The sequence below is a fragment of the Felis catus genome, chromosome A1 (assembly GCF_018350175.1).
Source record: "Felis catus isolate Fca126 chromosome A1, F.catus_Fca126_mat1.0, whole genome shotgun sequence".
In the NCBI taxonomy this organism is placed as follows: Eukaryota; Metazoa; Chordata; class Mammalia; order Carnivora; family Felidae; genus Felis; species Felis catus.
This window is the reverse complement of record NC_058368.1, coordinates 145,542,033-145,568,459: the sequence shown is the minus strand read 5'-3', so window position 1 is coordinate 145,568,459 and position 26,427 is coordinate 145,542,033. Positions and strand designations below refer to the sequence as shown.

The 26,427-nt window shown below is 41.3% G+C and overlaps 1 protein-coding gene across 23 annotated transcripts in view; it reads right to left on the bottom strand.

Moving 5' to 3' along the window:
* Nucleotides 1-26,427, bottom strand: part of ATG10 (autophagy related 10) — a 275,188-nt gene that overhangs the window by 42,075 nt on the left and 206,686 nt on the right. Inside the window, exon 7 of one of the 23 annotated variants that reach the window (XM_045033231.1) lies at nt 662-2,382. The exons of the other annotated variants lie outside the window; for them this stretch is intronic. Within the exon in view, the coding sequence (XP_044889166.1) occupies nt 2,359-2,382 (24 nt within the window). The 3' untranslated portion in view covers nt 662-2,358. Of the gene's footprint in view, nt 1-661; nt 2,383-26,427 lie in introns of those variants that run through there. 23 annotated transcript variants of the gene reach the window in all.

The following is a 26,427-nucleotide window of genomic DNA, read 5'->3' as shown; positions in this document are numbered from 1 at the left end:
GAGATGGTGTGACTAAATTTCTTAAGCATGATACTTGTTTTCTTTGAAACCTGAGAGAACAATATGTCTTGATTGTTATCCTGGGATGTACAGTTCTACTCATGCCCATGCAACTGCATGGCTGATGTGCCTCTGAAATCCTGAAGAGTATCTTCTACCTTCCAGAGCCCAGGGCTATCTCCATGTGGGGTGCTATTTACCCCAGTGGCAGATATCCACAAAGCTACAATCACCAAATGCTCCACCAAATGATGATCGTTTGATGGCAAAAAAATATGAGTGTATCTCTCTATAAGTATAATGTTATTTGTGATTTGATCTTATGTCCTATACTAACCACATAGTAGTATTAATTTTGAATTTGCTAAAATTGTTAATGGAGACTATGTTTATCATCAACTTGAGATAGGATAATTAACAACACTAACAACTAATATTTATTGTGTGGTTGCATACTGTGTGCAAGGACCTATTCTTTTATTTTTAATGTTTATTTATGTGTTTTGAGAGAGAGAAAGCACACAAGTGAGTGGGGTAGAGGGAAAAAGGGAGAGGGATAAAGAGAATCCCAAACAGGCTCCACGTTTAGTGCAGAGCCCGATGTGAGGCTCAATCTCACAACCATGGGATCATGTCCTGAGCCTAAATCAAGGGTCGGACACTTAACTGACCGAGTCACCCAGGCACCCACTGGGACCTATTCTAAATATTTTATATTTATTATTTTATTTAATCCATGAAACAACTCCATAAAGTATTGTCACTATTTTCCAGATGAGGAAACTGAGGCCTACAGAGGATCTGTCCCTTGCTTCACGACTAGTTTGGAAAAGCCAGCATTTGAATACAAGCAGTTTGGCACTAAATCAATGTTCTTAGCCACTATGTTTGTTATACTATGTTAGTGCACTTGACATCTGGCCTCTCATTTCCTTGGTTACATAATTGGTTCCAAATTGGGAAGCAGAGGTAACACTAACTCTACCTGTTTTTGCCATGTCAAAGGAAAAATGGTGTTAGATATTTATCATGATTCCAAACATATTGTGTTCAATGGGCTGGCCTATAGATGGGTGTCTAGTATTAATAATTCTGATTTTTCCTCCAAGAAACCTTTACCTTGACAACAAAACATGTTCCATGCAAATGTTTTTATTATTGACTTTATGATGACCAATACTTTGTCTGACTAGATGGTTCCAGCTAAAAGAAGCACAAAATCACCATGAATGTTTCTGTTCCTTCTGTAACACTGGGGAGAGGGTACTAGTCAAACCATCACAGATGTTTTCCCTGATAGCCTCTGCTTCTCTAGCACAGGAAGAGATACACTAATCAATATCACATTTTGGTCTACTTCAAGCATGACTTTTCATGCAACTCTGATACAAGCTTCTTTGTTAACACCATTTACTAGAAGAGTAGCTAAACATTTATCTGGTGAATATTCTGATTGGAGTGCAAAATCAGGGTTTCAGGATAGGAAATAATGCTGAATTTGCTGACTACGTACTCAAGGACTATTGGCCTTCTGTATTGCCTCTATCTTCCTCTAGCATATATTAGTCTGAATCATTTATTTGACACTTAGATTTACTTACTGCTATTATTAATTTTACTCACTTGCATCTATATTTTTGCATGCCTGCACCTTATATTGTCAGCATCAGGTCCATGAACCTTCTCCACAATGTGGATTCAGTCCAGTCAAATGGCCCAATCATTGTTGCCTTGGCTCTGGCTTCTTTCCTCAACCAGCACTCTCAGCCTCAGCCCCTTCACCGATTCTTACAAACTTTCCCTCCTAATATTTCCCTCTAACATTATTTCCCTCCTAATATTATTACTTCTCCATCCCTATGATTATTAGTCCCCTTGAGTAACCTTCTAATCAAAAACACAGGAATGCTAGCATTTCAAAATGAAGCTGGAGAATCACTGCATACATGTTGAAAGAACAAGCCTTCCATGGTAGAGTGTCTGTTCACTTGTCCTGCCCCATCTCTGACTTTCTCCCCTGTCCTACACACATTAAGGAATGATTAGAGCCTGTTCCTGGCCATGGCTTTGGGATTCTGCACACACTGCTTACTTCCTTTTACCCTGCCCCCCTTCCCCATGTGTGTGACTAATGAACTCCTATTCAGCTCCATCTAGGAGGCCTTCGCTCATCCTCACAGACAGGAAAACTGCACTTGTTCCTTCCCCGTCTCTTTACACACTATCATGACGACTCTTAACCTACTGTTTTGCAACTGCTGTTTGCAGAGTCATCTCTTCACCAGAATATAAGTTCTTCGAGGGCAAAGACTATGTGTTAACTGTGTCCTAACCTCAGCACTAACCATAGCTCCTTGCTCATAATAGGTGCTCATTTAGTATCTGTGAATGAAAGAAAGAGAAAAAATGAATTACTGCTACTCTCTCCTCAGATTCTAATATTAAGCCCAGAAGTAATAAAACATGTAGATCAAATCATATAATTTAAATCAGCTGTCTAGAAGTAATGTTCCCATGTGAATTAAGCCTTCTCTCTGTGGCCAGGTAGACTCCAGCTAATAGCATGTTGGACTGTTTTAAGTGATTAGCTCAACAGTCCACATGGGATAGTGCACTGACTTGATATTAGGCTGGTAGCCTGACCCCCCAGGAACATAAGGCTCAGTGAAGGTGACTGGTGAAAATCTCTTCACTATCTACAATGACACAGTTGATCGGAGAAAACTATTTGGATTATAAAACCATTACACATCAACAACTGTAGAATCTAGTAAACAGTCAGTGCCTATTAAATGTTGACTACTAGTACAGTCCTTTCACTAAAAAGTAAGAGAATCAGTGGAACCACGGTTCTACCATGCTAATTAATTCTCTGTGTGAAAAGAAATGCTAATCTCCATTTTAAAACATCAATCATGGAAAATAAACTGAAATGTGACCAGATTTTAAAATGCTACTTGTTCTAAAATCAGATGTAAATTAAAGCTTCCAGGATTCTGTAAGAGGCGATTATATGGTGCTAAGAAACTCCATTTAAACTCAATCTTCTAGGAAACTTTAAAATACTTTTTCCAGTTTGAAACTGTTCTCTAATATCACCCTTTATATGCTTTCCTTGTCTAAGAAGCTTTGCTCTATAAAAATTTCTCCCAATTTCTAAGTGAAATATTACAGGATTTCCCAGAAGCATTAGCGACGGTTTCTTAGCAACTGTTGATATGTCTCAAAACAACCTGAGACAATCTTCTCTGAGACATATAGTCTCTCCCTCTCTCTGCTAACAGAATTCCACAATATGGCACAAAAGATTCGTGTGGCTAAAAATAACTGCCGACACACATTTTTAAAGTTGACGGAGTTTTAATGATTTAAGTCTTCCATATCACAGCTTTGGATAGGTGTGCCTCAACAACAGTATATCAAAGGGTTCTGAGCAGAGAGATTTTAGAATCTTTTTCTTTTTTAATCACACCATTAACACCCTTGACATTTCAGAAATAATGTTTATCGATTTTGGTGTTAGCACTCCCATAAATTAAGTGATGTAATGGACGGAATTATTGTGGTACTATAAAGAATGTGTCATTCAGATTGTTAACTACATATTAGAAAAAGCACACAGTCTAGATTCATGTAAAAATAGCCCCAGATCTGGGTAGTAAATAGGAGATGAAGGAAACTGACACATTCCAATGACTGATGGGTCTATCTTCACCATTCCCTCCTGGCTGTTGTACCAAAAACAACTGAATTTGTTTAATAAAAGCAAGCTATAATAGCAATGATCATTCTGCACACACACACACACACACACACACACATAAAAATAAGACACATAAATTCAAGGTTATTCACCCCAAAGAAGTCACTATAATGAAAAGTATTAGGAATGGGAAAAAAAAAAGCATTTAGAACCAGTAGCAGAAAAGAACCACATGGTACAGAAAACAAAAATGTCCCCTAATAATCTGTGAGACTACAAGCTTTCACAAGGAATTTGTGTCTTTCACTAGAAGAAAGAGTCTAACCAAATTCTGTGATTATGGTTCTGAGGTAGAGGTAGGTAAAGTTGAAAATGGCAAAATCACCATGTAATGGGCATATTGAAAGAATTTCACTGTGAGTATGTGTATGTGAGTGTGTATGATATGACATATATAGGATATGAATTGCATTTACACCTCCTGGGATTATTATGTGGAGTAAACAAAGTAATGCACAGAAAAATAACATAGTGCAGTATATAACAAGTGTTTAACAAATGTTAGCTGTGATCATCATCATCATCATCATTACCACCACCAACACCATCATTTGTCCCATTTTATATAGGAGGACACTGAGTTTCCAAGGAAGTTAAGTAACTTACTCAAGGTCACACAATTATCAAGGAACTAGGAAGAGACTGATGTCTGCCTAATTGCAAAGCCCGTGATCTTTCCACCTTCACCACAGGTCTAAATATTTTGCTTCTATGAAATGGGTTGCAAATAAAAACAGACCATAAGTTGCTGCTATGATCTTTATTCTTATAGTTGTAAACTCAAATAAATCTAGTAAAAACTCTTAAAAGCATGAGTTTTATTGGCTAGGCATATTAGAATAATCTATTGCTAGGCTAAGACATTTCCTGGTCATAGGTTAAGTATCTAGAAGTGGCTTGGGCTGAAGTATTGCCAGGCTGTCATTGATCCCCCCATTCTATACATATCCAATTAGCATTCTTGAAGTCATACGAGCTGCTGAGGTGACTAATTTGATTGCGTTATTTCAAAACAATAATAGTACTGTGGATATAACGAATAATTTTATCAAAATCCATTCACTCAGGAGTCCATCAAATAAGTCTGGATATAAGTTAATAATATCTGTCTATGTTCTAGTTTGAATATAGAGAGTGAAAAGTATTTGAAAATAAAAGGGCAGAAGGTTTATTTTTAGCCCAGGATATACTGAAGAGTTAATAGTCCTAAACCAGTGTGGCTCAGGGCCAGAGCAAAATTCACTAATTTGAATCTCTTTTTGTTGCCCTTCCTCTCTGCTCTCAAACAGACAAGCTAATAAGCATTGAGGACATATCTAGGAACTACAGAATATTTCTGTAGTTTCTATTTTCTAAATCATCAAGCTGTTCTTTAGTTTTATGGAGCAGTTTTTCAATTGTTGAGGATCTTTCTGCAGAAAGGCAATTTGATTTCTATCCTTGGCTTTTCGATTTTACATTCCATCATCACTAAACATTGATTAAGCTTGCTGCAATACACTCCCTTGTATTTGGGTCTTCAAATACTCTGAAAGTCATTATTTATTACAATGTAACAATCTGGAATTATTTTTAAAGTATGCTTACTGCAGGTGCTGTATTTATCAGTGATAACCTTTGTTTTTTTTGTTGTTGTTTTAGGAAAAAATGAACTGCTGTTTCTTAACAAGTACGACACATTTAACTCAAATGTTTTTAAAAAAGGATATATAAAAATTAAAATTCTTTTACTGGGAATATCATTTAAAAAAAATCTCAAGGTCTGGTAGGCAGCTTTCTAAAATGGCTCAATAATCCTTATCTCCTGGTATTCATTCTCTTGTGCAATCCCCTCTCCCCACATGTGGGCTGGACCCTATTACTTGCTTCTAATGAGCAGAATATGGCCAAAGTGATGGGATGTCACTTCCACGATTAGGCTGCAAAAGGCTGTGGCTTCTGCAGCACTAGCACTCTCTCTCTTGATAACACTAACTCTTGTCCTCTCACTTCCTTACTCTGATGGAGCAAGCTGCCATGTTGTGAGGTGCTCTGTGGAGACTCATGTGGCAAGGAACCAAGGGAGGCCTCAGTCTAATAGCCAACAACCACGTGAGTGAGCCAGAAAGTGGATCCTTCCCAGTTAAGCCTTGACATGACTGCGGCGCAGTGAGAGACCCAGGGCTAGAGGACCCAGCTAAGCCATGCCTGTTTTCCTTACCCACAGAAAATGGAAGTAATAAATATTTTAAGACACTAATTTTGGGGGTAATTTGGTATACAGCAATGAACAACAAATAAAATCTCTAAAATGCATAATGACATCACTCATACTATTTATACATTTATACTTATACATTTATAAGAGCCCCTCATGTGCCAGGCACTTGGCTAGGTTCTAGGAATGCTGTGGAGAATGAAATACATGTGGTCCTTGTCCTCTGTGCCTGGGAGAAGACTGCCCCGTTAGCCTTTCCCTGACTGTCAGTTTGCATTTGGCTCTCCATAGGTACTCTGATGAGTGTTCACCGCCTGTGATGAGAGAGGTCCCCTGCCTCAGAGGTGCACTCTCCCTCAAAAGGCTGCCTGGTCTGAACAACCACCCCCTGCACCGAGGGGCTGGCAGTCCTCTTCTCAGGTACAACAAGAGCCCTTAATAGGCACGTAGTGACACTTTCTTACTCAGATTCTTTTACACTTGAAAGGTAAGAACAAGCCTTGAATAAATTTTTCTCACACTAAAACAAACAAACAAACAAACAAAAACTTAACCCATTAGTCTAATCATAATAGTAATTATAAAGAGAACCCAATTATAATTGTTGCAACAACAATGCGACTTCAAATCTTTTGTAAATGAATAGTCTTCATCTGCTTCTACTAAATTATTCCTATCAGGCTTATGGAATTTCATACACTTAGCTCATTGTCATGTCTATTTTTTTGTTGTTGTTCTAGTTTTACCTATCAAAAAAGCCAACTATATTCACATTGCTTTCAGATTTTGTGGCACAGTTTTTTGGTGGTAAATCTGTATTCCTGAAGATCAATTACATTTTTAGAAACATCTGAAGTCATTCATATTTAAGTATGTGTGGATTATGAAGTAGTGTTCAAAGATTACCATGTAGAAGTCCATAGGTATGAGCAGACATCTTACTCTTCTAGCTTTGAGAAATATAATTAGGACAATGAGTAGGTTAGGAAGTACGTGGAAGTGACAGTGAGGCAGAGCCTCATAATCAAACTGTGAAATCAGCCCCAAAGGTTTGGGATCAAACGTTTTCAAAAGTTACCTTAAAAGACAATATCTAAGGCCCAAAGTGGAGAGAACGCACTCCAGTGCGAATAATTCATAAGAACATGTCAACATAAAAGAGAGAATTAGCAGAGATCAGAGAAGAGGGGAGTCAGAAAGCAGACTTTGGCCGTGTTCATATAGTACTGTCCAGGACAGAAAATTCTGGGAGGATTAACCCATGAGCTAGGCACTAGCCCTAATGGGGAGCACAAAAGATCTGGACTCTGCTATCACAAACTCTACATTTTAGAAGGGCAGATGACTAAGTGACTATTCTAACTGTTGGAGAAATGAATAAAGTACTGCGCCAAAGATGGCCAACGGGACTAAAACAAGCTCTGGTCTCTGGCTTAGAGACCTCTCTTCTGGGTTCTTCTTGCCCTGTTTGCCTCCCGTAAAAACCCGCCGTGGATATGGAAGCTGACAACTATAAATTACCCTTCCCACTTGCATTTGGGGCTCAGATCTTTGGAGAAACAGTCTCCTCTGAGCCTGCCGGTGTTAAATAAATCTCCAATCCACCAAGATCTCCGAGTGCCACTTGGTTTTTCTGCCAGTGTTCCAGCGTGGTTCCGTAACATATTTGGTTCCCTGACCAGGAAATCCAACTGCACTGGCCCATTGTTGCCACCAGTTTGGGAAAACAGCAAGGCGGTGATGGAACGAGGGATTGTAAAGGAGAAGGCACGCCCTGCCTGAATTTTGGCAGTCTCCCGCTCGGTTGCCTCGGGCCAGCCCCGCTCCATCATTCCTGCCGGACTCCAAGAGACCTGGTAGGTGAGGACCTGGACCTGATGTTGGAACTGGTAAGGCCGGGGCCCCAAAGTTATCAGGCCCACCCAAAAGGGTGGAAGGGGGACCTGATCACTCCCCAGAGACTTTAATGGTCTCACAGGTAGAAAATTTTGTGGGAGGGAATGTAATAGATTCTGGTATGTGTGTTTGTGTGTGTGTGTGTGTGTGTGTGTGTGTGTGTGTGTGTGTGAATGTGCAGCTTGGCCAGGCTTGCTAGTCGAGTTTGAGTTTGTGGCTCTATAGACAGGCACCCTTAAGGTCCCCAAAAGTCTATGGAGTCTGAGTGGGCTCACCTGTGTCATGGTGACAGGCATATGGTCCAGAGCAGCATCAGATTAGACTCCGATTGCAAGTCACAAAGCTGAGGCCACTACTGCCAAACCTCACCTAAAGTTCCCCTCTGGAACGCAACCAGAGGAGTATCTGATTGATCCTCTCATCCTAGGGTATACCCTCCCTTTGTCTGTCTCCACCACACCGAACATGAGAAAGGAATTAATAATGGGATCAAAACAGAGTAAGCCTATGATTTTAGAGGTCATGCTCAAAAATTTTAAAAAGGGATTTTCAGGTGATTATGGGGTGAAAATGATACCCAGGAAGTTAAGGACCTTTTGTGAACCAGATGGCCCATATTCAATGTAGGATGGCCTCCAGAAGGGACATTAGATGCTCAAGTGGCACAGCAGGTTTGGCTGATAGTCACTGGGAACCCAGGTCACCCTGATCAATTTCCATACATCAACTCCTGGCTTGAAATTGCCCAAAATCCTTCACCTTGGGTGCGATTCATCCATAGCAAGCAGAGTCAGGCAAAGGTTTTAGCCGCCTTATTCAGAGCCTCACACAGGGAACCAAAGAATCAACCACTGCTCCCCTAGTGTTTACAGGAGACCCGGAGGAAGATCCTATCTTTCCGTCACCTTATGACTCACCAGGCTCCTTACCCCCTGCCCCTGAGCTTGAAACTCCTCCCCATCTGTCTGTCCTCCAGCCCCGGATGTGCCGCCCATCTCTCCTCCCCTCCCGGACCCGGAGAACCCTCCCTGACAAGGGCCAGCAGCCAGACTGCACCCCAGACTCAGACCTAACACTTTCCAAATGCCTGTAAGGGAGACGAGAGAACCTGAAAGACAGAATGAGTATGGAACAGTCCAGCCCAGACGTTCCATGATGTATTATCAACCTTTCTCTACAAGCAACCTCCTCAATTGGACACACAACATTCCATCATACTCTGAAAAGCCAAAAGCAATGGTCGACTTGATGGAGTCCCTCTTCCAGACCCACCAACCGACTTGGGAAGATTGTCAACAGTTACTCCGTACTCTGTTTAATACAGAAGAAGAAGAAGAATGAGAGAAACACGACAGTATCTAGAAGATCACGCACCTCCAGGGATCAATGACCCTGCTGTCTGGGCTCAAGTTGCCATGCCTGAAGAACGCCCAACATAGGATTTCACCACAGAAGAAGGACAAGCCCACATCCGACGATACCAGGAAGCCCTCTCTCAGGGAATCCGAGCTGGGGCCAAAAGGCCCATGAACATGACTAAACTATCGTCAGTCACACAGCAGCCTGGGGAGTCTCCAGGAGACTATGAAAGACTATGTGAAGAATACCGTGCATACACCCCGTTTGACCCCGAGGCACCAGAAAGTCAACAAATGGTAAATACCTCCTTTGTGGCACAGGCTGCCCCAGGTATCAGAGGAAAACTCCAGAAACTGGAGGGCTTTGCCAGGATGAATAGCACTCAGCTGATAGAGGTCGTCAATAAAGTTTTCATGAACAGAGAAGTTGCAGCCAAAAGAGAAGTGGAGAGAAAACTAAAAAAGAAAGCCACCCTTCTCGCAGCAGCACTAAAAGAAACAGACACTGCAAAGATGGGAGGACCCCAACTACCAAAAGGGGAGAAGCCCAGAGCTCCCTTAGCAAAGGACCAATGTGCATACTGCAAAGAGAAGGGACACTGGAAGAATGAATGTCCCAATCGGAAGGAGCCCTCAAAACCCAGCCAATATTGGGAGGAACCTCCAGGCAAGAAACTTGTTGGTCTAGCCGGGATAGAATTGGACTGAGGGGGACCAGGCTCTTTCTCTCTTGGCCCCCATGAGCCCATGGTTGCAATGAAAGTAGGGGGCCAAACAATAGCTTTCATGGTTGACACTGGGGCTGAACACTCGGTTGTTACTGCTCCAGTGGCCCCTTTCAGCCAAAGGACGGCAACCCTACTTGGGGCTATTGGGACACAGGTGATGCAACAGCCCTTCTGTCAAGCTTGACAATGTGAACTTGGGGGTCACAAGGTCCGGCATGAGTTCCTCTACTTACCTGACTGCCCAATTCCTCTCCTGGGACAAGATCTGCTCTCCAAACTTGGGGCCCAGATAACTTTTGAACCCACTGGACACACTAGCCTCCAATTAAACCCAAGGCAGAAGGAAACCCTGGTCTTGGTGACTACCCTGCCAAGGGAAGAAGAATGGAAACTATTCTGCACCCAGGCCTTACCCTGTAGCCCCTCAGAATTCAGGCTTACATTCCCCTCCTTTTAGGCTGAAGATAACCCACCTGGACTATCTTGGAGTCAGGCCCCCATCATTGTTGACCTGGTCCCTGCAGCCCAGCCTCAGAGACAAAGGGGTACTCCCCCTTCCACTCGAGGCTAGAATGGGTATACAAGAGCACCTGACCAAGCTCAGAGAAGCAGGTATTCTAATTGAGTGCCAATCGGCTTGGAATACCCCGGTCTTGCCAATCAAGAAGCCAGGAGGAGGATACCAACCACACAGGATTTGAAGGGCATTAACAAAGTGACTGTTTCTTTACACCCAGTGATTCTGAACCCGTATACCCTCCTCAGCCAAATTCTAGGGTTGGCCAGATGGTTCACATGCCTTGACCTAAAGGATGCTTTCTTCTGCCTTCGCCTGTTTCCTCAAAGTCAACCATTGTTTGCCTTTGAATGGACTGAGCCCATTACAGGGCACCAGATGCACCTGACCTGGACACGACTTCCCCAAGTCTTCAAGAACTTGCCCACTCTTTTTGGGGAAGCACTAGTTGCAGACCTCGCCAACTTTCCGAGGGAAACCACAGAGTGTGTCCTCCTCCAATACATAGACGACTTCCTCCTTGCCAGCGACACCCAAGAAGACTGTATGAAAGGTACCAAGGCCCTCCTGCAGCTCCTGTCCTACTTAGGGTACCAGGCCTCTTGGAAAAAGGCACAGATTTGTCAGCAGCAGGTCCAATACTTAGGTTTTCCTCACAAAAGGAAAAAGAGAACTAGGACCGGAAAGGAAGAAGGTTATCACTGCACTGCCACAGCCCCACACAAAACGAGGCTTGCGTGAATTTTTAGGGGCCATAGGGTTCTGTTGTATTTGGATTCTCGGATTCTCAGCCATAGAGAGGATGCTCTATGACCTGTTGGGAGGGCCAGACCGGGAGCCCCTCACATGGACTAAGGAGGCAAGGGCTGCTTTCACAGAAATAAAGTTGGCTCTGGGACAAGCCCCATCCCTGGGTTTGCCTAACATAGATAGACCCTTTAGCCTCTTTGTACATGAAAAGGACAAAATAGCCCTTGGAGTGCTCACTCAGAGCATGGAGCCTTGGCAACAGCCAGTAGCCTACCTGTCAAAAAAACTTGATCCTGTGGCTGCAGGATGACCACCTTGCCTCAGAGCACTGGCAGCCACAGTGCAGCTCATCAAGGAGGCAGACAAACTCACACTGGGACTAACACTTAATGTTAAGGTCCCACACGTGGTCATGTCCTTCATGAGCACCCAAAGATATCGTTTTCTCTCCATTTCTTGGTTGACACAATACCAACGCCTTCTCTACAAAAACCCAAGGGTCACTCTTGAAATAGTAAGGACGCTAAACCTGGCCACCTTCCTTCCCATGGAGGAGGGAGAACCCGACCATGACTGTTCCGAAGTGGTGGATGAAATCTATGCCAGCTGTCCGGACATCCAAGATCAGGCTATAACAAGCCCAGAGATCACCCTGTGCAGCAATGGGAGCAGGTATTTACAAGAGGGCAGCTGAAGAGCAGGATATGCGGTAACCACAACCACCAAAGTTCTGGAAGCCAAGGCATTGCCAGCTCGGCACAACGAGCTGAACTGTACGCCTTAACCCGAGCCCTCATCTTTAGCAAAGGTAAACAAGTTAACATCTCTACTGAATCTTGGTATGCCTTCGCTACTGTGCATATACATGGGGCCATCTATAAAGAAAGAGGCCTCCGTGCTGCTGCAGGGAAAACTACCAAAAACAAGGAAGAAATACTAAAGCTTCTTGAGGCCGTATGGCTGCCAGACAAGATAGCTATCCTACACTGTAAGGGACATCAGAAAGGACACAACCCCATAACTCAAGGAAATCGCCTAGCCAACAAAACTGCCAGAGTGGCCACCTATGGTGACCCAGGTGAAGCTCCTACCTACACTATGACTCTTGTGCCCCAGAGGGAACCCTCCCCACCCCTATACACAAACAAGGGAAGAAGCTGGGCCTCAACAGAAGGAGGCACACTAAGCAAAGAGGGATGGTGGGTCATGCCAAATGGGCACATCTTTGTCCCATCGTCTATGGGAAAGCACCCAGTGAAGGAATATCACTCACCAACTCACACACCTAGGGAAAACTGCACTAGAGGCCCTCCTCAAAAAGAACTACTATATCAGCCAGATGCTGGCATTACACTGAGCTGTCAGTGAACAATGTGTAATTTGTGCCAAAAACAATGCTTGGTCTGCCCTGTGGCCCCCGCCCGGCACACAAAGGATGGGGGCCACCCCTTTTGAAGACAGAGGTGGACTTTACTGACACACAACCAAATAAAGGATTCAGGTACCTTCTTGTAATTATCTGCACATATTCAGGATGGGTCGAAGCATTCCTGACCAGAACGGAACGAAGTCGCGAGGTGGCCAAAGCTCTTCTACAGGAAATTGTGCCTCAGTTTGGTCAACCCTTAACCATACATAGTGACAATGGACCTGCATTTGTGGCAGACATTATATAAACCCTAACAAAGTCCCTCAACATTACCTGGAAACTCCACACTGCTTATTGACCCCAGAGCTCAGGGAAAGTAGAGCAGATGAATCGTACCCTCAAGGAAACCCTGGCTCAGTTTCACCAAGAGACTAATCTCCCATGGCCAGATTTACTACCACTGGCCCTCTTGCATGCCCGATGCATGCCTGGGGCACTAGGATTCTCCCCTTTTGAGGTATTATATGGGAGACCCTCCCCCTCCCCACCCCCCATGTTTAGGAAAACTCCCAAGAGACCTACACCAGATTGGAGACAAGGGAATAAGAGAACAGCTCCAGACCTTGGGGGCAGTCCTAAACAAATTACAGGGATACACCAGAGAGAGGGCTCCAATTTCCTTAGGGACCCCCATTCACCCCTTTCAGCCAGGAGACTCTGTGTGGGTCAAAGACTAGAAGAGGGAATCTCTTAGACCATGGTGGACTGGGCCTCATACTGTTATTCTAAAAACTCCTACAACCCTTAAAGTTTCAGGTATCACCCCATGGGTCCATCACTCCAGAGTTAAGAAGACCAACTCAGAAGAACCCGCAACCTGGCAAAGTGATCCAGATCCAGTCAACCCGCTTAAACTAACCCTCAAAAGGGACACTGGCGCCTGAGACCTCCAGCCCTGCTCCAGCCACACCCCAGAAGCTAGCTGGCCTGCGCACGGCAGAAGCTTGAGGAATCAACGCATGCACCAAGCCCAGGGGTTCGGATGCAACTCTGCCAACCCTTGCCCTTTACTGGTATCATAGCCCTGATCTTACTTCTTACTGTTGGGCTGATAGAGACTGTACCAACAAGCTGGACATGGGATAAAAGATACATGCTGGGTCTCACATACCTCCTCTGGATGGGAAGATTATTAAGTATTGCTTGTATATTATGATAACCTCTCTCACCTTCACAACTGCCACTTATCCACTTTGCCCCCAGGATTGTTATATGACAATAAGGGGGTCAAGGGCATTCAGCGCCTTCTCCTCCCTCCACAAAGATTGCTACAAGGGAAAAACACCTGCTTTCTGTCAGTTACCTGGTGCCCCAAGGACTAAGTATTAGACCGTAGAGATAACCCAAAATATTAGGAACCCATGTCACAACAAGGGCCTCTAGAAAGGGAAGTGGGCTTGCTATACTTACCTTCCTCAATGGGGAATCTCTGACGGGGGATGGATGCAAGACAGAGCCCTTCAAAAAGTTACAAAGGATACCCATGATAGGGTAATACAAGCCATAAAGGCGACTACTCCCCTGGCAGCCTAACAGGGTTTGAACCTTTCAGCCCTCAGTCAGATGCTTACCAATTCCCCACTCCAGCATTGGGCCAACACTACTCTACAAGTCCTCCATAAAATAGATAATCACACCCAAACCTGCTGGATGTGCTTTTCCCTCAGCCAGAGGCCTTACTTAGCCACTCCCATCCCTGTGACCTGGGAAACTCCTGAAAATCTCAAAACCAAAACTTCTGTCTTAATTGGACCCCTGGCCACTGGGGTCTGTCTCACAAATGCTGACAATCTAATCTGTACAGTCCCTGAAGGTATGAATGGTACTTCTCTATGCAGAAGAAATATAACCTTAAAGAGGAGTACAACCCTATGTTCAACCTCTGGGGTGTTCTACCTGTGTTCTAGTTTGGCCTACCAATGCTTAGAGGTCAGCTGGATTCAAATATGTTATTCTGTCTTCCTAACCCCAGAGATATCCATATACACTTCCTAACCCCAGAGATATCCATATACACTGAAGATCAGTTCCTAACAGCCTTTAGCCCCACGTCCCTGGCTAAATGGGCAATCCTGCTACCTGCTCCGATAGGAGTAGGAATTGCAACAGGAATAGGAACTGGAATAGGGGGCATAGGTTCATCTGTAGGACTATACCATGGACTATCTCAAGAGCTAAATGAAGACACGGAACAGGTGGCAGATTCTCTGATAACCTTATAAAGCCAAATAAACTCTGTGGCAGCAGTGACCCTCCAAAATAGGCGAGCCCTCAACCTCCTCACTTCAGAAAAAGGAGGGACTTGTATCTTTCTGGGGGAGGAATGTTGCTATTTTGTAAACAGTCAGGAATAGTTACAACTAAGGTTAAGGAACTCAAGGAAAGAATTGCAGGTAGACAACAGGAAAGTATCAATCAATGGAAAGGATGAGATCTCACAGATTGGGCATCCCAGATTCCTGCCCTGGCGGGGCCCCTCCTCTCCATAATTTTACTGGTATCCATTGGCCCCTGTATACTGAATGCCGTAGTATGTTTTATTGAAAACACTGTTGCTTGCCAAACTATAGCACATATCTTAGCCTTCTGAGGGTACCAACTTGTAAAACTAAAAAGTGATGCCTACTAAAAGTTTTTTTTAAGGGCATCAAAGGGGGGGAATGTTGGAGAAATGAATAAAGGACTGTGCCAAAGTTGGCCAATGGGACTAAAACCAACTCTGGTCTCTGGCTTAGAGACCCCTCTTCTGAGTTCTTCTTGCCCTGTTTGCCTCCCGTAAAAACCCGCCGTGGATATGGAAGCTGACAACTATAAATTACCCTTCCCACTTGCATTTGGGGCTTAGATCTTTGGAGAAATGGTCTCCTCTGAACCTGCCGGTGTTAAATAAATCTCTGATCCACCAAGATCTCCAAGTGCTGCTTGGTTTTTCCACCAGCGTTCCAGCCTGGTTCCATAACATAACCAGCGGGGATGTGCACGGTGGAGTTGGCCACACCAGGTGGATGTTGGCTTTAAAATCATCAAACTCTGCTTGCTGTGCTTCTAAGCTCACTAGGTAATACACTCATTAAAAGATGGCTTCCAAGAATCTTCCTCAATGCTGATCAGCTAAGATGAGCTTTCTCATTCATCTGCCACAGTTCTAACTTATTACATTGACATCCTAAGCTTTCCCTATCAGACACTTAAATGATTAGAATTCTCTGAGTTTTTCACAAAGAACTTAAGGAATGTGGTGGCCAGAGGTAAAAAGGTCACCAAGTAGGACTGGGAGAACCACTTAGAAGCAGCCAAGGTGGGGAGAGATGACAAGCCAAGACCATGGTCAGGAAGAACCAAACCCCTAGCCTGTAAGATGATAACTTGTTTCAAGTCCAAAGGAAAAGGCTGAAATAGAAATTGGAGAGTGAGAAGCAAATTCAATGTCTTTGAGTTAAGATAAGCTACAAATAGAAAAAAGCCAAAGAATAAATAAAGGCAAAAAGTTCAGATCTAAATGTAACAAAATATGTTACTAGTTATTTGTTTGTTTGTTTGTTTGTTTGCCTGAGAAACTGAGAGAATAGTGGAATCATTTACTGAAATGAAAAATGTTTGGTGAGGTGAGGAGTGGACTGGGGAGGAAGAAGGAACATCAATCCTATTTGGGCCGCTTCAAGTTTGAGATGTCATCAAACTATCACATAGACAGTTTAAATAAGTTAGTCTGGAATGAACAGGAATCTCTGGGCTAGACTTAACTTGAACCTCTGTCACATAAAAGTTACTTAAAGACACAGAACTGGATAAAACTCACTTAGGAAGAGAATGCAGACACAGAATGTCTCCTAAGCCCTGGGGGGCACTCTAGCACTTGTAGGTCTAATACAGGATTAACCCCACCAGAGGGAATGATGGGTCAAAGGGTATATAAATTTAGTAATTTTTCTAGATGTCATCAAATTGACCTCTAGTGCAGTTGTACTTATTTGCTCTCAATAGCACAGTGTAAAAATACCCTTTTTTGATATTTGCAAATGACATATCGGACAAAGGGCTAGTATCCAAAATCTATAAAGAGCTCACCAAACTCCATGCCCAAAAAACAAATAATCCAGTGAAGAAATGGGCAGAAAACATGAATATACACTTCTCTAAAGAAGACATCCGGATGGCCAACAGGCACATGAAAAGATGCTCAACGTCGCTCCTCATCAGGGAAATACAAATCAAAAACACACTCAGATATCACCTCATGCCAGTCAGAGTGACCAAAATGAACAAATCGGGAGACTATAGATGCTGGAGAGGATGTGGAGAAACGGGAACCCTCTTGCACTGTTGGTGGGAATGCCAACTGGTGCAGCCACTCTGGAAAACAGTGTGGAGGTTCCTCAGAAAATTAAAAATAGACCTACCCTATGACCCAGCAGTAGCACTGCTAGGAATTTACCCAAGGGATACGGGAGTACTGATACATAGGGGCACTTGTACCCCAATGTTTATAGCAGCACTCTCAACAATAGCCAAATTATGGAAAGAGCCTAAATGTCCATCAACTGATGAATGGATAAAGAAATTGTGGTTTATATACACAATGGAGTACTACATGGCAATGAGAAAGAATGAAATATGGCCCTTTGTAGCAACGTGTATGGAACTGGAGAGTGTGATGCTAAGTGAAAAAAGCTATACAGAAAAAGACAGATACCATATGTTTTCACTCTTAGGTGGATCCTGAGAAACTTAACAGGAACCCATGGGGGAGGGGAAGGAAAAAAAAAAAGAGGTTAGAGTGGGAGAGAGCCAAAGCATAAGAGACTGTTAAAAACTGAGAACAAACTGAGGGTTGATGGGGGATGTGAGGGAGGGGAAGGTAGGTGATGGGCATTGAAGAGGGCATCTTTTGGGATGAGCACTGGGTGTTGTATGGAAACTAATTTGACAATAAATTCATATAATAATAAAAAAAAGCTACCACTATCAACCTAAAAAAAAAGAAAATACCCTTTTTTCCCTGTATTCTTCTCAAAACCATGTGTTTTCAAACTTATATATCTTTGCTAATATAGTAGGTTAAAAATGGCATTTCAGTATAGTTTTAATTTTCGTTATTCTTTATATAAGTAGGCTTGAATATCTTTTCAAATATTTAAGATGCTTGTTTATACCTGTCTATGAACTTTCTGTTCATAATCCCCGTGGCAGGACGACAGGATGATGTAAGAAAGGAAGGGCATTACTGTGGGAGCCACATCCCTGAGAAGGAAGAGGATCCAGGGCACAAGAAGGGGCTGGTGGTTAGAAAGGGGCAGGTCCACTTTCCCCACAGTAACAGTAGTAAAAGTGGAGTGTGTGGGTACAGATGTCAGTAGGCTGGAGCACAGGTGCTGAGAAAATGAGGTGGCTCTCTCCTGTTAAGTTTATTTTCACTACAAGGTAAGGGGGTGATGTAGGGAAGAGGAGCTTGAGCCATGAGAGAAGAAGTTGTGAAATAGGGGAGTAGGAAGGTGAATTTAGTAGAGGAAGGGCATCATATGATGTGGTCACCTTGCATGCTGTGGTTGTCAGTTTGAAGTGGGATTCAACAACATGGCTGTGTGACTTTTTCTCCAGAGATGTTCAGATTACTTGCAGATGGGCACAACATGAGAGAGATACAGGATATTAAAGGGTTTGGAACAGATGATTAATGACTTGGGTCATAGACTGTACACCAGGTACGGAGAGGTGTAAGAACATTGAGGTAAGGGTGGTGAGTATAAAAATAAAGGGGTAAAAGGACTGAAGCACTCAGTGCAGCCAGGGTCTGCTGGAGTGCGAATACAGGAGTACATGAGAGGCAGTACATGAAAGCAATCAGGATAGTGGGCAGTGAGCCAGTCATAGCCACAAGGTGCTGTAGATTTTACAAAAGGCTGAAGGGGTCATGAGCCTCACGTGGCCATTTGAGATGTTCGGGAAAGAGAAGCCTACAGGGAAAGAGAGAGCCAGATTCAGTTAAAGACAATAGTGGAAAGGCTTGGAATAAATGAAACTTTCTCCCCCATGGAAGAGGAATTCTGACAGCACGGTGGAAAGTATGGCATGCAGAGAGAAGTGGGAAACAGAGTCGGGGCACAGAAGGGACAGAAGCGAATGAGTCTGAGGATCCAGGAGAAGTTAGATGAGTGGAGGCACTTACATCATGGGTGAGAATAATCCAGGATCTGTAAGTTACATATAAGAAATAATAAAATCATAACACATTGATAAGATATAAAGAAATGAGCCAGGTTCCATAAATGTACTCTATGTAATGATCCACAGCAGATAATATTTCAACTGGTTCCCTTTGGACTTAAGATTTTAGAATCCCATTGTGCACTATGGAAAGAAGCCGGTTCAATGTTTTACAACTGGAAGCTATTGTGCTGAAATTAAAACCTGGAAGTTTTCTTTATGATGATATCCTTATCTCTACAGGAGAAATTTTAAATTCTAATTAAACTTATAAATTAACCTAAATGGAAGCCCAGTTCATTTAATAGAATCCTAGAATTTCAAATTATATGGAAACTTAGATGTCATCAAGTTCAACCAACTCATCCTAAAGAAAAAACATTTATATTGACCCTCCCCTCCTCCAAACTTTCCAACTTTCTCAGCCTCTTCTCAGCCTATATCCTTTAACTTTTGTCCTCACTAAAATCTGACAGCCCCTTAAGACTCTGTTTGCCTTGCAGCGCCTCTCAAATAGAAACTCAGTGCCAGGGCCGGGGCGGGAGTGGGGGGCTCTTTCCTAATGCCAGTTCCAAACAGCCCCCACCTAACCTTCTTCAAAAAGTCCCAGTTCAAACAAGTTCCTGTCCAGCATGGTTCCCACTAGGAACTAGACAAGTTGGAAAAAATTTAACACCTGTTTGAAGGCATTTAAAAATTATAAAAACATGGGATTATAGGACAAAGAATCAGGAGAAGAAGTAAGCCCAGCAAAGTGAAGTTGGAATTGGGAACTGTCTTTTGCCTTTGTGACTCTTGATTCTGAAAGTTCAGAGTCTACCAATGAAGAGGGCTCCTGGTAAAAACATACAGATTTTGGATGGGATTTAGAAGGACTACACTTTAAAAGTAAGGGTTCTGGAAACAGATCAGTCTTTACAGCAACTGAAACCCAGCTTTGATACATCTCAATCTTTAACTGTATCAATGTGATCAGAAATTGCTAGTGCCCCTAAACTAGCTGCCTGCTTGAAGCAGAAATAAGTCCTCTCTGGAGATAAATAACATTTTACAGAGCCTTACATTATTCTGTAAGTTTTATACATACAACATCTGGATCCTAATAAAAAGAAGCAATTAAATATATAGATATATGAAAAGACTTGACCAAAACCCAAGAGAAAAAACAGACAATAGAAACAACCCTATGATCTAGATAAGAATTTTGCAGACATGGACTTCAAACTTCTATTAATATATTCAGGACAAGCTTGAGCATTTTGGTAGGAAACTGGACTTTTTTTTTAATGAGCTAAATTAAAACGCTAGACCCGAAAATACTATAACTCAAATTTAGATCTCAATGAAAGGCTTTCATAGCATATTTACACAGATGAAACTGGAAGATAGGTCAGGGAAAAAAAAAAAAAAACTAGAATGAAGCATAGAGAAACAAAAATGGAAAGGAAAAGAGCATGAAAGATATATGATGTATGGTAAAGAGGTCTAAATACCTGTAATTGGAGTCACCAAAGAGAGCATAGAGAGCCTGGGGCAGAAGCAAAATATTTAAAGAGAAAATGGCAACAATTTTCAAAAACCAGTGGAAAACAACAAGCCAAATATTCAAAAGGAACCAGAATTTCAAGAAGGATAGATATAAATATGATAGAGAAAAAGAGGATAAAATAGGCAGAGAGGGAAAGGTTAAGACCTGAGGTCCCTGGGTGGGGAAAAACACATATTTTGGAACAATGCTAGGAGTGTCTGACCACAGCGAATTCCCTCAGGCTTAAGGTTCCTCTTAAAATGTAACAGACACACTCACTACCCCTCAGGTTCCCCTCAGGAATTTGACAATCAAAATCCCTAACCAAAATAAGTAACCCATAAAACTTATGTTATATAAGGGACAGTATGACCATAGTCTGATTCCTCACGCAATGGAATCGAGCCAATCAGGAATGGACAACCCAGCACCTAGAGTTATCAAGCCAATAACGGTAGAACCTGAAAAGAAACAGGGGGAAGGGGAGGGGAGCGCCAACCAAAACCTTATAAAACAAAGTCCCTTGCTTTTGTCATAGACATTTACTTTCAAATGCCCCCTCTATGGAAAGAGAGCTTTCACACAATTCTTACTTTCTAATCTTATACTCTAAATAAACTTTTGCCTGCTGCTTATTTTATTTTGTGTCCACCTCTTCATTCTTTGAAGCGGCAAAACAACAAATCCTGGGTACTGAGGTAAAAAAAAAAAAAAAAAAGAGAGAGAGAAAAGAAAAGAAATCCTGCAACATAAAGACTAGAAAACATACATAAGATGCCTAAAAAGCAAGAAGTTAATCCTGAAGACACCCAAAGAAAAATGAAGGATTACATTCAAAGAAGCCATAATTAGACTGATAGCTAGATAGTACTATATCTAGAGAAGAAATCTTATCTTTTGTTAAAAACCTTCCTATGAAGAAAATTCCAGATCCATGTGGCTTCATTAATTCTCCCAGATATTTAAAGAAGAAATAACATGGGGCACCTGGGTGGCTCAGTCAGTTGGGTGTCTGACTTTGGCTCAGGTATTGATCTCACGGTTCATGGGTTCATGGGTTCATGGGTTCACCTCAGAGCCTGGAGCCTGCTTTGGATTCGGTCCCTCCCTTTCTCTCTCTGTTCCTCCCCCACTTTCACTCTCTCTCTCTGTCTGTCTCTCTCTCAAAGGTAAATAAAGACTAAAAAAAATTTTTTTTTTAATAAAGAAGAAATAACACAAACATAACATAAGCTCCTTCAGAGAATGGAAAAAAAAAAGATCCATTCTCAACCCATTTTCTAAAGGTAACGTAGCCTTGATACCTAAAACTGACAAGAAAGAAAAGAAAGAAAAATTACAGGCCAATTTCTCTTATAAATATAAATGAAAATGTCCTATGAAAAATATCAGCAAACAAAATCCAGAAATATAGTGAAAGAGTAGTATGTTTAAACCAAGTTGGATTTTTTCTCCAAGAATGTAAGGTTAATTTAACATTTGAAAATCAATGTAATTTACCATATTATGAGAGCAAAAAAAAAAAAAAAATCATTGATTATCTCCAAAGATGCAGATAAAGCATTTAATTTAAAAAATCAACATCTCAAAAATATCAAGTAAACTAGGAATAGGAGGAAATTTCCTTAATCAGATAAAGGATATCTACAATAAAACCTAACATAAACCTCATACCTAAAGTATTGAAAGATTTCCCTTAAACTGGGAATGAGATACCCACATCACCACTTCTATTCAATAGTGTACTAGAAGCTGTAGACAAAGCACGAAGCTAAGAAAATTCAACAAAAGATATGTGTGATCTATAAGTAGACTACTCTAAAAATGATAATAAAGGAAAAACTTAACTAAATTAGTGGAGGGATATACCATATTCAGATCGGAAGAGTCAATATTGTAAAAATTTCCACTAACTCCAAGTTGATCTCTAGATCCAACTTAATACCCAAATCCCAGAATGATTTAGTGGAAATTGATAAGCTGCTTATAAAATTTAAATGAAAATTACGAGACAAGACTAGCTAAGAAAAAGAAGAATGAAATTGTTCAGTTTTTTCTAATGGATATCAAGACTTATTATAAACCTATAGTAATAAAGACAGTATGGTGACGACACAAGGACAGACAAACTGAATAAACAGAGAATCCTGAAACAGACCTACTCACATGTGGAAATTTAACATGCAACAAAGGCGACAGAACAGTGTATAAAGGGCAATCTTCTTGATAAATGATGCTGTGCTACCGATTGGCTATTCATATGGAAAAAAAATGAAATTTGAACTATACCTCCTACCATAAACAAACACCAGTTCCCAGTGGCTCACAGAAAATAATCTGAAAGGTAAATTAATAAAGCATCTAGGTAATACAGCTGCCCAACAGCACAATGAACAGGCACATGTGACTATTTAAATTTATTAAAGTTAAATAAAATTTAAAATCCAGTTCCTCAGTCATACTAACCACATTTCTAGGGCTCAAGAGCCACATATGTCTAATGACGACTGCATTGGACAATACAGATATAAGCATCTGCATTTTGGATTACATTTCTATTGAACAACACTGGACACAGACTACCTTCATTGCCTTAGGGTACACAATTATCTCAAACAGTCTAAAAAAATCACAAACCATGAAGAGTCATAGGTTAGACTACATTAAAACAAAAACCTCTGATTATCAAAAGACACCAGCAAGGAAATCAGAAATCAGACTACCACATAGGATAAGCTATGTGCTACACATACATCCACCAATGAACTCATATCCAAAATACACAAAAAATTCCTACAAGTCAAGAAGAGAAAGACAGGTGCCCAAAAGAAAAATAAAATGGCAAAAGATCTGAACAGACACTTCATAAAAGAACGTATCGTCCTCATTATCAGGGAAATAAAATTTAAACCACGATGAAATACTGAAACAACATCCACCAGAATGGTTAAATTTTAAAAGAATGATAATATCAATATCAGAGATCAGAAGATGGTGCAACCAAAACTACTTTGCCGCTGACAGGAGTGTTTATTGATACAATAGTTTCAAAAACTGGTATTACCTACTAAAGTTGAACATATTCATACTCTATGACCCAGCAATTCTATTCTTGGTATATAACTCAGAGAAGTATATATGCATCAAAAGACATGATCATAGAATGATCATAGATAAAACTTGGTGGTGGGGGAGTCATATGTCTGTTGACAGTACAAAGACAAATAAATTGTGGTGCAGTCATATAATGAAACACTGTACCACCTGGCAATAAAAATCAATGGATTTCTGCTATATGCAACAACATGGATGAATCTCATGAACATAATATTGTGCCTAGGTAACCAGAATTAAAAGAATACAATACACGGTATATGATTCCATTTGTATTTCAAAAAACAGGCAAAACTAATATAAGATTTTAGAAATCAGATAATGGTTTTATTTATAGAAAAGGGAAAGAAAACGATTGGGAACAGGTATGAGAAGGGGGTTTCTGAGATTTCAGAAATATATTTCTTGACTGAATCGTGGCTATGTAAGTAGAATCACTATGTGACAATTAATATCTGTATATATCAGATTTGTATACTTTTGTTAATGTATGTGGTACTTCAATAAGAAAATGTTAAAAAAAAATCAGCTCCTTTGATGTATATGCCATCAGATTCCAATACCTTCCACCTCCTCTTCATTGTTCTTATTTATTAATCTGGGCTCTAAAATTTTAGGATTTTATTCAGTCTTTCCTTCTGCCTCAAGTCCCATTCTCATCTTAGGTGACTCTACATCCATATGGATGCCCCAAGTAACACTCTGGCCTCTTTCTTGAATTCCACTTCAGCTAAGTACTCCAACAGCCTCACCGAGGAATTTATCCACACCAAGAGTCACTCCTCCTCTAAAACCATTGCCAGACCAACAAAATCCTATCTTTTCAGATCTCTTAGAAGATCCCCAAGACTTCAGTTCTTTAACTTAATGGGAACCTCTGGTCCACATTTTCCATGAACTCGCCTCCTCTCTTCCTACTTAAACTTAGATTCTGTTCTTAGTCATTTCAATCACTTTCTTACCAATAGTCTCAATTTCTTTGCCTACTGTCTCTCCATTTTAACACCTGGCAAAATCCCACTTTGGCCTGATTCTTTTGCACTTGCACCCAGGTTGCCGAGCACTGCTAGAGAAGATCATATAACTTGCTTGCCTCAAGTGGACCCTCCATGCCTTCTCCTTGTCCTGACATGTTTCTCTAGTCTACTCTTCCATCCCCCATGGAAGGAAGTCAAATCTTCTCCATTCTTTCTAAAGCTATGAAATCCCTCTCTGTCAGCAGAGGAGTTTGCTTCCAACTTCACAGAAAATATAGAAACCATAAAATATCCTTTTCTTGCCAAACTAAAAATACATCTGAATCCATAACCATATCTTGTTCTTTATAACTTCTGTTAAAAAGGAAGAGCCGTCTCTTATCCCTCCATCGCCCCCAGCTTTTCTGGGACTTTGTTCCTTCAATTCTCTTCTTCCTGTATCTTCTCTCTCCTTTGGCTCTTCCCTATAAGTTTCTAAAATATCCAAGTCCTTTCCATCTTAAAAAGAAATCAATTACAGTGAAAAATAAAATCCTCTTTCCCTTCCATTTCTCTCTCTAAGAATCATCCTATCTTCCTTTCCCAATTAATGACAAGATTATTAATTTTGTGTGTACTCCCTCAACCCCCTTTCAGGCATCACACAACACTCTGTTTACTCACCATAGCTACACAAATGGCCTGGCTGTTGCTGACCCAATGGGCACACTTCAGTGTTTCTTACATGGCTTCTCCGAACAATTTGTATGTTCACAGTGCTGAAACCCACCCCTCCCTAGGCTCCAGGGCCTGAGAGTTTCCTGAGTTTCCTCCTATACTTCTGGATCCCCTTTCTTAGTGCTTTCAATAGACAGTGTTCTTCTCCCCTCTTAAATGATGGAATGCTTCAAAATCCTCTTTTAGGCCATTTTCTCTTTCCTTTTTATATATGCTTGGATGACCTCATCTACTCCCATGGCTTCAGTTACTATTTACTGCTGATAACTTTCAAATCCATGTTTCTATTTCTGGCATGTCTCATGAGGTTCAGAGACATGACACTTGGATGTCTTGCATTCTCTGCTCTCTAAACTTAGGATCTTGAAAACTGAACTCAACCCATCCCTCCTTTGTGAGTGGTGTCATCCATCACCCATGTTCCCCAGCACTGTAAATCTACCTCCTAAAATATAGTTTCTCTCTCTCTCTCGTATCATCCTTTATTTCCACATGCCTCTACCCCAATCTAGGCCATCGTCACATTTTGCTCAGGTTACTTCTTCTTGCTCCTAATTGGCCTTCTTCCTCCAGTCCTGTTCCTTACAATCATCTTCTTATAAGAGCCAGAGTAGGTAACTGCTTATTTAAACATTTGTCTTCTCATTAAATTGTAAGATTCATAAGAAGAGAGACCATGTCTATCTTGCTAACCTATCAATTACTGTAGTGTGTGGTTCAGTGTAAAAGTCAAGAAATATTTGTGAAAGAGATAAACAAATTGGTATCATGGACTTCAATAATATGGAAATAAGGTAGAAATAGCCCTAAAGACTTCATAGGGATGCCACACCTGTTTTTATTCTCCACTATACCCCAGAGTCTAAGGCAAGTCTGGCCCACATTTGTTGAATCAATGAATAAGAAAAAAAATAAAATATGAGAAATTAACTTGCTTTTCAAAATGATATATAAAGTGCTAAACAAAGGAAACAAAGAATAAAGCCGTAGTAGTTCTCATGCAGAAAAAAACTCTCCAGTTTACAACTGCTACCTCTACCCTATGACTGTTCTACCTAGCCCATTCCCTGCTTTATTTTTCCCATAGCAGACTATGTAGTTTACTTATTTATTTAGCTTATTAGTATCTTGCCCAGTACAATGTAAACTCCATTAGAGCAGTAATTTACATCTGTTCTGTTATGGAACACATACTAGGTAGTCAATGAATAGTATTAAATTAACTGTATCTGGGAATGTGCTAATTATG